General features: G+C 41.7%; 1 protein-coding gene across 1 annotated transcript in view; it reads left to right on the forward strand.

Annotated features, from left to right (window-relative positions):
- The window catches only part of slc6a11b (solute carrier family 6 member 11b), a 182,729-nt gene that overhangs the window by 153,791 nt on the left and 16,637 nt on the right, over positions 1-12,301 (forward strand). Inside the window, exons 10-11 of the mRNA XM_041191094.1 lie at positions 4,405-4,517; positions 10,383-10,520. Coding sequence (XP_041047028.1) covers positions 4,405-4,517; positions 10,383-10,520 — 251 coding nt within the window. The remainder of the gene's footprint in view (positions 1-4,404; positions 4,518-10,382; positions 10,521-12,301) is intronic.

A 12,301-nucleotide genomic window follows, 5' to 3' on the forward strand; every position in this document is an offset into this window, starting at 1 on the left:
TTTTTTCCAATAAATTATAAAGATTTTCCTTTTCCCACCTATTTCCATTATTAAAAAAAACCCCACTAGAGCTATACCTTGAGTGCCCTACCATCCATTCTTAATTAGCACATTCGTTTAGATAATATCACCAACTTTAACTTTAACACCTATGTGTTCTATTGTACTATTGTCGTTGACATCTTTTGATGATCTGCTTCTATCACTGCTTGTTTGTCCCTACAACCACACCCCCCCCCCACCTCTCTGTCTCTCTATCTCTCCGCCCCCCACACACACACCTTAAACCAGCTTATATTTCAGCTCTTTCCTGGCCTCGAACTCAAGTTCTGTCGAAGGGTCATGAGGACTCGAAACGTCAACTCTTTTCTTCTCCGCTGATGCTGCCAGACCTGCTGAGTTTTTCCAGGTAATTCTGTTTTTGTTTAGTATTTCTGTAGCGCATTTAATGTAATAAAATGTCCCAAGGTGCAAAACAGGACCGCTATGAAACAAAATTTGACAGCGACCTACATAAGAAGATATTAGGGCAGATGACCAAAAACTTGGTGAAAGAGGTAGGTTCAAAGAACATCTTAAAGGAAGATAGAGAGGCAGAGAGGTTTAGGGAGGGAATTCCGAGTTTAGTTATAGGCAACTGAAGGCATGGCCCTCAATGGTGGTGGGATTAAAATCGGGAATGCTCCAGAATTAGAGGAGTGCAGATATCTCATAGGGTTGTGGGGGTTAGAGGAGATTACAGAGACAGGGAGGGGGCAAGACCATGGAGGGAGTTAAAGACAAGGATGAGAATGTTTAAATAACTGGGATGCTTGACTGGGAACCAGTGTAGGTCAGGATAATAGATGAATAGACTTGGTCCCAGTAAGGATGCAGACAGCAGAGCGGGTGACTTCAAGTTTATGGGGGGTAGTATATGGAAGGCTGGCCAGGAGTGCATTGGAGTAATGAAGTGTAGGGGTAACAAAAGCATGGATGAGGGTTTCAGCAGTACATGAGCTAAAAACAGGGTAGAGTCAGGTAATGTGATCTGAGTGATGGTGCAGTTATGTGGTGTCTTTATAGGTGATTCTCTGGCTACAATTAGATAGATAAGAAAGGATCCAAACAAGTGTCATCTCACTTAGCTGGGCAGTGGAGAAGAGGCATTGGAACAGGATGGTATGGCCACCAGGTCAAAGGCTGCAGACAGATCAAGAAAGATGAAAAGAGTTGGCTTCAGCTGTGGTTCAGTGGGAATCTCTTGCCTCTGAATCACAAAGTTCAAGTCCCATTGCAGGGCTTGAGCACAAAAATCCAGTGCAGTACTGAGAGAGGGCTGCACTGTCAGAAGTGCCATCTTTTGGATGAGATGTTAAACCGAGTCCCCATCTGCCTGCTTGGTTCCATGGCAATATGTGGAAGGGCAGGGGAGCTATCCTGGTGTCCTAGCCAATATTTATCTCTCAATCAACATCAGAGAATAGCTTATCTGGCTATTATCACGTTGCTGTTTGTGGGAGTTTGTATGTGCAAATTGGCTGCCACGTTTTGTACATTACAACAGTCAGTACATTCAAAAGTATTTAATTGGCTGTAGAGTGACTTGAGACATTGGATGGTTGTGAAAAGATGTAAATGCAAGCCTTTCTTTTTTTAAAGTACAGGATATGAAATTAGTTGTCATTATCCAGAGGGCCGTGTGAAAAGTAAGTTGTGGAAGTGTTGTTTTAAGAGGGTGAAGCGTATGCTGCCACCCAGAGTGTGCAAGGTAGAATAGGAGAGAGTGCCCAGTCTGTTACTTTGCCAGCTCTGGTAAGGTCACTGAGTTTGTTTCAGCTCAGTGTCAGTACCACCTCAGGTCTGAGTTATATTTTAAATAGCCCAAGGCATCTATTCCTCACAGTCCGCACCTCCTGATTTTGATTTCATAGAGGAGAATTTGGAGCTCTGATTCAGCGGTTTTTGTGTCCTTTCTTTCTGATTTGGTGCAATGATCTGGGCTCTGAAAAGTAATAAATCTACATGTGGACAATAAAAACATTGTCCAAATAGGCAGAGAAGATATAGAGAGTGAGGTGAAAAGACACAGAGACTCTCTTACCTGTTTGCTCCCCAGTCTGCTACTGGCAGAATGCCAGCAGAACTGCACCAAAACTTTCAAGTATTTCAGTTGCTAACACCCATTTTACATATTTTACCCTAATGCCTGGATCAATGGCAATGCAAGTGAACAGACCCTGGCTCCCTTTTTGAAATCACTAGCGAGCTCATTTTTAAAAATTGACAGCACTGATCTGTCTCATTTTGAGAAAATTCTAGACCTCTCTATTGCAGCAAAGAGCATCTACATTAAAACATTTGAGGTGCTAAGGCAATGTTTCAGGGGCTGCCTCTGTGGCCGAGGGCTGAAGAATTCTGTGCCGTCCTTGCTCTGCTGGACATATGATTACAGATGCATACATTCTTTCAGTTATTGGATCATCATGCTATGATAGATATTTGTGCTCACTATGGACAGACTTGTTGATGCAGCACATGGTACAATTTACAGAGTGTAAAGTTAATATGTTACATACCAATCATTCTGTGCACCTCTTCCCTATTAACACAATTGCCATTTGGTAAATGATTTGTTGTGTGATGATCTACTATTATGCAATAGAATTTCTTCTTGCACTACATTGAATTTGCTATTATGACATGTGTAATGTAATTTGCATTAAGTAATTATGTTTATTCCTCACTACTCCCTTATTAACATTTGTCTTTGTGAGTGCATCTTTTTTTTTGCAACACCTATAATTACCATCAACCTGACTTCTTGCCCCGTGCTCCTGCTTTACAGTAATATTCTTGCTTGATGCTCTATTTCAAGCCATGAGACTTTTTCTGGACAACCCTCAAGCTCCTCAGAACAGTTGGCACCAGTTCAAATGAGCTATGATGTATTGCTATGTGGAGTTGCTTGTGGGTCACCTTGCAGGGCCAAGAAAAGGTCCTTCTGTTTCTCGTGTCTCCAGTGAAAGGGCTTTTATAAATTCACAGCTGAGCCATTTTTACAAAGTTTTGTGCACTCTAGAACTTGATTCACAAACTTTTCATCATTAATACTAATTAAGTAGTCGGTTAGCTGTGTTTAGGGTTCATGATCACATTAATACCTCATGGTTAGTCAGTTTTCTGACGTCTCCTCCAACAAAATTGTATTCCACAGAACTGCAGGCACCGATCAATTTGTTGCAAGTCTCTAATATCTATTGGAAAAAAATGTTTCACCCTCTTGTTGAAAATAAGGAAACTATGGAATACAGAAGAAAAATCTGGCAGTCAGCTTGACACACCCCAAACATGTTCCATTCAGTCCTTTCCTGTGCATACCTCAGGTGGTAAAGATAAAACTCTACTTCAAAATTTACTTTCACAAAAATATTCAGTTCTAGGTACAAAGTGGAAAGAAATCTGTATTTCATATGTTTATATGCATTAAGTGAAATTAAGTAGCAGAATCCAGTAGCCATATCTCAAAGGCAAAATCTTAAGGATGCTGGAAATCCAAATTAAAAACATAAAGTATTCAGCAGGTTAAGCAAGATAAATAGGGAGAGAAACAGTTAATGGGTGAGATTTTAATTTACTCAAGACCCATTCACTTGCACAGAGTTAGATAAATGACCTTTCATCAGAACTGTAAAAAGTTATGAGATTGAACAGGTTTTAAGCAGGTCCAGAGATAAGGAAAGGAAGGGGTTTGGGGAGGAAAGAACAAAAAGGAAGGATCAGAAATGAGAAGGGAAACAACATAAAAATTAGAATTAGAAGCAGGAATAGACCATTTGGCCCCTGGAGCCTGCTGCTCCATTCAATAAGATATCATGGTTGCACTGATCTTAATTCCATTCTCCTGCCTGCTCCATGTAACCTTTGACTCACTTGTAAATCAGGAATCTGTCTAACTCAGCCTTGAATATATTTAATGAGCCGGCCTCCACTGCTCTCTAGGGTAGAGAATTCCAAAGATTAATGACACTTTGGGACAAGCAATTCCTCACCTCGGTCCTAAATCAGAGACCCCTCATTTTTAAACTTTGCCTCCTAGTTTCATGAGGGGAAATATCCTCTCACCTTGTCCAACCCCCTCAGAATTTTATATGTTTCAATAAAATCGCCTCCCATTCTTCTAAACTCCAATGAGTATAGGCTGAACCTGCTCAACCTATCCTCATAAGACAACTGAAACAGAAAGCAATTAGGCAAACACACTATGCTCATCTTTTGATTCCCTGTTTAAATCTATACTGTTTGGTCTTAACTTAGCAGCATAATAGAGCTGGAGAGACTTGAAAGATGGGTGGCTGCCTCAAAATTTGCCTTAATCCAGGGAATATCTGAGATCATTAATAACATCTTCATGTTTACCTTTAGGTCCTGGTCTGACATTCATTGCTTATCCGAAGGCTGTCACTATGATGCCTCTTGCACCATTATGGGCTGTTCTATTCTTCTTGATGCTCATTTTCCTTGGACTGGACAGTCAGGTAAAATAAACATGAAAACAATTTCTCATAAAGGAATGTACATGTGTTTTCACAAGCCAGTGTAACTAGAATAAGTGCTGTGGTACTGTCAAACTTTACAATTAGTCATCAGTCACACTATTTGACAGTGAACTATGCTGGCAGCATAGCTTCCTTGTGGCTCCATGAATTTTTAGATGTAATTTCTGACTGAACTTTTTGTGACAAGATAACTTTAAAATAAAAATCTATTTTTAACTTGGAAATTACCATATCATTAAAATGGAAAGTTCCAAACATGTCTGCAGAATATATTTTAATAATAACATATTACCATGACTGTTCAGACACTCCGTTTTCTGTCAAAACCTAATAAGGTTCTCTTGTAGAAGGTTCGCCTCGAGTGTTTGTAATTTTGACTGATGATTACGAAATTAGCTTATGTATCAATATGGCCAAAGACTCAAACTAAGTTGATGGCCTTGTGCTTATTTTCTGCAATGCATCGATCTTGCTACAATTTGTTAGTCAAAGCAGTAATGACTATTCCGGAATTGAAAATTTGGCCATTTCTATTGTTTACCAGAATCTTAATGAACTAAAGGGCCTTTCTTGTAACTGAAGCGATCTGATATGGTTCAGACTCAGAGAAAGAAGGCAGAAGAAAGTGACCACACAAGTAGATTGGTTACAAAACAAGCTTAGAATTTATGTTCCCGCTTGGGATAGCGGTTAAGCAATGTTGGTGAAGGGGTTACATATTGGGGCCAGAATCAGTTTGTTTTAGGTTCCTGACCATGTCTCTTCATAGCTTTGTGCCGTGTTTGAGATGGGCACAACCTCCACTCACAACTTCCCTTCGGAATCCTAACTTGTCGCCGTGGCACATGTTGAAGAATCATTCACCTCCATAAAAAACAGTTATGCAAGATGGTCATTTTAGGTTGGACAAACAATTGTCTGAAATAGAATTAGTTATTAAGCAGAGATCAACAGTGATGATACTAGGAGTAAGAAGCTGTTCTGGATGACCCTCGCTTGAAACTGCGAGAAGCAGTCATGGGTTTATTTCATGTTGCTTGGAAATAGCCAACCCTGAGTGAAGGGTCCAGAAAACTCACATACACCCAGTATTTTACACTCAGACAAATTAGTGGTTCCCATCAGTGACATGAGTGGAGAAGACAGGAGCAGTTAGTTACTATTCTTGCACACAGGTAACTGAAGGTGCAACTTCCAAGAGCAATGACCGCCATCCCCCGATATACATGATGGTTCATTGCAGATATACACTTACAGCCCTCTCTGCTGAGGCCTTACAAGTTATCTCAGCAGCGACAGCAACCTGTACTCTCTCGTTGCATTTAATTGCCTTAGAAAGAAAGCATGATGCTTACACTGGAATTAGGCAGGATATTGTGGGGTAGAGACCTTACATTTTCCCTCTTTAATATGCACAGGGTAGATGCACAAATAACTGTGAATGTAGCCAATGATTTTTTTTTATTATGATGGAGCCAGTAATTTGGTGCTTTATATAGCAAATTCCTTTTCAGCTTGCTGCTGAACTTAATGCAGAAGGAATTGTAGCATTACACAGCTTCACTTAGCTCCTTTTTGCACTGAGAAATGGCTGAGACCTGTGATGCTCCGTGTGTGTGTGTCTGGGAGAAGCTTTGTGACATTAAAGCCTGGGTCTATGGTGGCTTTCATTGTCACTGGCAATGTGGTGCAGATCACTGACAGTGCTGGAGGACTGTGTATATCAACACCATGTGGAGTCTAAGCTTTCTCATATACCACTGTTCCCTGTTAGATCCACTGCCTGAGGTAGTTTATTCTGCAAGTGATGCTGTTCCCGTACCTTACATGTTCCCAGGCTATCCTTTCCTTCTGCCTTCACAAGGGATTGCACCTGATGTAGTGGAATAGTCTGTATATACCTGTGATCCCAAGAGATCTTATGCTGTCAAGGGTATAACTCCTGGTGGAACAATGCAAGCCAGACATGTCAGAAGGCAGGAGCCAATTCAGGGGTGTCATGCTTGTTTTATATGGTGGGTGTGATCCAGTATTTTATATGGTGGGCGTGATCCAGTATTTTATATGGTAGGTGTGATCCAGTATTTTATGTGGTGGGTGTGATCCAGTATTTTATGTGGTGGGTGTGATCCAGTATTTTATATGGTGGGCGTGATCCAGTATTTTATATGGTAGGTGTGATCCAGTATTTTATATGGTGGGTGTGATCCAGTATTTTATATGGTGGGCATGATCCAGTATTTTATGTGGTGGGCTTCATCCAGTATTTTATATAGTGCGTTTGATCCAGTATTTTATATGATGGGTGTGATCCAGTATTTTGTAAGCTGGGTGTGATCCAGTATCTTATATGATGGGTGTCATCCAGTATTTTTTATGGTGGGTGTGATCCAGTATTTTATATGATGTGTGTGATCCAGTATTTTATATGATGGGTGTGATCCAGTATTTTATTTGGTGGGTGTGATCCAGTATTTTATATGGTGGGTGTGATCCAGTATTTTATATGGTGGGTGTGATCCAGTATTTTATATGATGGGTGTGATCCAGTATTTTATATGGTGGGTGTGATCCAGTATTTTATATGATGGGTGTGATCCAATATTCTGGCACTTGGCAGGAGCCTTATTCAGCAAAAGTTAAAGATATTAGGTTCTCCTAAATAATCCTTCATTAGTTTATATTTTTCACTCATCTTCAATGTGTGTATTCTTTTCATATTTTATAGATGTAACCAACTTGAACATTTTTGGAATAATTATTTATTCTAAGTATTTGCCCTTCCTTTCCCTGTTGGGTTTGTACAGTCTGTTTTCTTTCTTACCTTCATTTCAACATCTTTGTTCTTCCATTTCAGAGACTTTGATCCCTTACATTTATTACTTTGGTACACAGTGTTTTCCTATTTACTATTAAATTAGCCAACTATTTAAACAATAAGCTGCTGGTTGAACTTAAGAACGAAGTTAATGAATTTCTGACTGAGTTTACTGAGTGATTAATATGCTGATTTTACGTTGGTAGCTGTGTACCACACTGACAGCTTTGTTTTAAAATTGCTGATGTGACTATGAATTTGAAGAATGCCTTTTTGAAAGTACATAATGAGCTGTTCACAAAAATTAATTAGTAATATAATAGTTGGTCAGTTTTATTAGTTTGCTGTGTTCATACCAACCCATGCAAATGACTATTGGCTATAACTTCTCACTCTGCTGATTCCCCATCTATTGAGGCAATCTGTTGCAGCTATTCCTGGACCAACAACTGCTGGTTTTGCTCTGGCATCTCTGAATGCTTTTTCTGCTTCTTGCATCTGTTCATCTCTTTGATTCTTGTATTATTTCCAAATCTTTTCCCCAATTTAGTGCACCCGCTCAAAGATTGTCCTCGAATTTCCAGAAGATTTTCCCTGCAGACTTCTAATTCGAATAATTGTGGTCTGTGGGTGAAATTGTTCCATGGGCCTATCCACATTAAAAATATCTTCTGTATGGAAATGACCCAGAGACAAGACAAACCAGTAACAGACTTGCAAACATAAACATCAACCACGATATCTACTGGATGTAAGGCAAGATGACCCTCTGACAGAGTCAAATATATTGCTCTGGACAGACTTCAGTGGGAAATCCGGATTGCCTCATGTTCCACCAAGCACAGCCAGGAGACCCTAGCTTAATTAATTAATCTACACTTGGAGAGGCAGGGATTAATCAAGGACAGCCAGCATGGTTTCGTTAAGGGGAGATCATGTCTGACCAATTTGATTGAATTTTTCGAAGAGATGACCAGGTGTGTAGATGAGGGCAATGTATTTGATGTAGTCTACTTGGACTTCAGCAAGGCTTTTGATGAGGTCCCACATGGGAGACTGATAACAAAGGTAAGAGCCCATGGGATCCAAGACAACTTGGCAAATTGGATCCAGAATTGGCTGAGTGGCAGGAAACAGAGGGTGATGGTCGAGGGGTGTTTTTGTGACTCGCTGCCTGTGTTCAGTAGGGTTCCACAGGGATCGGTGTTGGGTCCCTTGCTGTTTGTGGTATATATAAATGATTTAGACTTGAATGTAGGAGGGTTAATCAGTAAGTTTGCGGATGGCACGAAAATTTGTGGGGTGGTAAATAGTGAGGAGGAGAGCCTTAGATTACAGGAGGATATAGATGGGCTGCTCAGATGGGCTGATCAGTGGCAAATGGAATTTAATCTGGATAAGTGTGAGGTGATGTACTTGGGCAGGACAACAAGGCATGGGAATATATAATGAATGGTAGGGCCCTGGGAAGTACCGAGGATCAGAGGGACCTTTGTGTGCATGTCTACTGGTCCCTTAAGATAGCGGGACAGGTAGATAAGGTGGTTAAGAAGGCACATGGGATGCTTGCCTTTATTAGCCGAGGCATAGAATATAAGAGCAGGGAGGTTATGCTGGAACTGTATAAAACGCTGGTTAGGTCACAGCTAGAGTATTGTGTGCAGTTCTGTAATCTGCATTATAGGAAGTATGTGATTGTACTAGAGAGAGTGCAGAGAAGATTTACCAGGATGTTGCCTGGGCTGGAGAGTTTTAGTTATGAGGAGAGATTGGATAGACTGGGGTTATTTTCTCTTGAGCAGAGGAGATTGAGGGGAGACATGATTGATGTGTATAAAATTATGAGTGACATAGATAGGTTAGACAGGAAGGAATTTTTCCCCTTGATGGAGGGGTCAATACCCAGGGGGCATAGATTTAAGGTAAGGGGCAGGAGGTTTAGAGGGGATGTGAGGAAGAATTTTTTCACCCAGAGGGTGGTGGGAATCTGGAATTCGCTGCCTGAAAGGGTGGTAGAGGCAGAAACCCTCATAACATTTAAGAAGTATTTGGATGTGCACTTGCGATGCCATGGCATACAAGACCATGGGCCTAGTGCTGGAAAATGGGATTAGAATAGTTAGGTACTTGTTTGGCCGATGCAAACTCGATGGGCCGAAGGGCCTTTTACTGTGCTGTAGACCTCTGTGACTCTTTGGGCAGAATTTTACGGCCCCATTTCGGCGGGACGGGGCCATAAAATGCGGCGAGACATTATAAACCCCATTGACTTTAGCGGGAATGTAAAATCCTGCCGTATGACTCTATAACTAGCTACGCTCCTGCTCCTGGCTCACTAATAGATGCACAGTGCCTGCTGAACGAACCCATGTTAAAAGCCAGAAAATTTTCAGCTGGGTAATGTTAAGTTTATCTTCTGTTCTCAAGATTGAACAATCTTGGACTCAAGGACTTAGCTATCAAAAAGTTTAATTTCTGTGACTCCATTTGAGAATGGAACAAAGGAACAGAAAGTGGGCCTAATGGCACTTTAAACCTGCTTTGCCATTCTATTAGATCCTGGCTGATCTCTACCTCAACTCCATTTACCGGCACTATTTCCATTCCCCTTGATACCCTTGCCTAATAAAAAGCTATGAATCTCAATCTTAAAAATGTCAATTGATACACCATCCTTAAACTTTTAAGACAATGAGTTTCAGAATTCCACTACCCTTTGTGCATTTTTTTTCTATTGCTTTCCATCTGATTAGCCTAGCTCTACCTTGAAGATTTACTTCCTTGTTTTGGATTTTCCCAACCAGGGAAAGTAATTTCTCTGCATCTACCCTATTGAATCACTTCATCGTTTTACATAGCAGAGTGATCATATAATCGCTCAACTTTCTTAAATCAAGAAAGGATGACTCAGAGTTGTGGTACAATTATGTTTGTTAGGACTTCCACTGCTCTTGATTTTCTCTTTAGATAAATTTACATTCAAAATATGACCATGTATTTCAACATAGTTACTCTTGTCCTTGCAGTTTGTCTGTATGGAAAGTCTGGTGACAGCTATAATGGACATGTATCCTAAGATATTCCGTAGAGGATACAGAAGAGAACAGTTAATTTGTATTATTGCAATCGCATCTTACTTGATTGGATTAATAATGGTAACAGAGGTAAGCTAATTAACCTGAAGCTTTTTGTTCATTTTTTTGGATTTATATAAAACTGAATGAATATGTTAAGAATGACCTTCAAATTATTTACGGGTCATATCAATTAAAGTAACAATTTTCATTTTAAATTGGATAAAAACAACACAGCAGTAATTTACATTTATACTGTAGAGAAATGCTTCACAAAAGCATAAATCAGAAATAAATAGACATTGAGCTAAAGAAAGCAGGGGTGATTGGCAGCTTGGTAAGAGAGATAGATTTTAAGAAGAGTCTCAAAAGAGAATATGGAGGTGGAGAGGTTGAGGGGCTTAGGTAGAGAAATCAAAGCATGGGGTCGAGAGCTGAAGACACAGCCGCCAATGATGAGAACTTAATAAGTCTAGGAGATGTCCATGCATAAGAGAGTTTATATAATGGACAAAGTTTAGGGGGGACTGGAAGACAATGAATTCAGAGGAGAGGGTCAAATGGGGATCTGAGATGGAGATTGAAATCACAGCGGATGAGAAATAAAACAGTGCTGCGGCTGCAAGGTTGAAAGCTGTTAGGAAAGCTTAGTAAGAACCCCAGGGTAGGGCATGGGACAGCAGTATGGAGGTAGAGGATAAATATTGTTAAAGAGGGGCAAGAAGGATGAACAAGGTAGAGTGCTTAAAGAAGGTAAAGGTACCAGGGGAGTAGAGCGAGAAGCTCTGGGCAGAATTGTCCCAGATTTGCACAAAGTGTGGTAGCGGGCAGGAAAAATGTCGTTTTACCCTCCGACTGCAATGGTGGTTTTTCACACTGCATCGTTCCATTCCTAATGTGTCCAGCTTCATTAATAATACATTCATGGGAAACACTCTGGATCGCTGGCAGGTGGCTCAGATTTGCCCGCCATGCTGTGACCTCAGCACTTCCTCGTTTCGGGCGCCATATTTAAAGTGCACCAGAGTGCAGCCTACTTCATATCTACAGACCAGGACTGCTCCAGGTGATAGAAGGCCCGGGCGAAAGCAAAGAAGACGGCAGCTCCCAAATTTAGTAACACCTCTCTGGGGGTGCCTGCAGGATGCAATGGAAAACCACTGCGATGTCCTGTACGCCCGCTCTGGCTGCAAGAGGTCCACTAGAGTCACCAATCCAACCTGGGATGTGGTGGTAGTGATGGTCAGCACCACTGGAATGCAGAGGAAGTCAGCAATCCAGCGCAGGAAGAGAATGAATGCTCTCCTCCTTTCCATCAGGGTAAGTCAACCACCTCACACACTCCCAAACCCATCACACATCCACAGGGCATCCCCCCCCCACCCTTACTCCTTCCTCCATCCTGGACACCTCCCCACCACCACCAACCCCACCCCCCCCCCGCAATCGAACCCCTTCTTCCTCCCCTCCGAACTCCTTCCTGCCTTCCTAACTCCTTCCCCCTGAACTTCTTCCCCCTCCAAATTACATCCCCCCTCCGAACCCCTTCCTTTACGCCTTCCTCCCCCTTACACCTACCTCCCCACTTGTTGCAGCTTCCGCCGTTACACCCTCCTCTCCCATACTCCCTCCTCCCCCTCCCAACCAGAACTCCCCAACACCTTTGTCCTCCTTCCCAACACCTTCGCTTCCCTCCCTCTCCCAATCTCAATCCCCCACCCCTGACACCTTCATCTTTCACCTCTCACCCCCCCCCCCCCGCCACCCCTCCACACCTCCAGTACACTTTCCTCTCCCACTCACAGCTGGACCTTCCCCTCTGCCACCTCGCTAATCATCCATAGTACGCCATGGCCAAGACTGTGATGCTC

The sequence above is a fragment of the Carcharodon carcharias genome, chromosome 7 (assembly GCF_017639515.1).
Source record: "Carcharodon carcharias isolate sCarCar2 chromosome 7, sCarCar2.pri, whole genome shotgun sequence".
Classification (NCBI taxonomy): Eukaryota; Metazoa; Chordata; class Chondrichthyes; order Lamniformes; family Lamnidae; genus Carcharodon; species Carcharodon carcharias.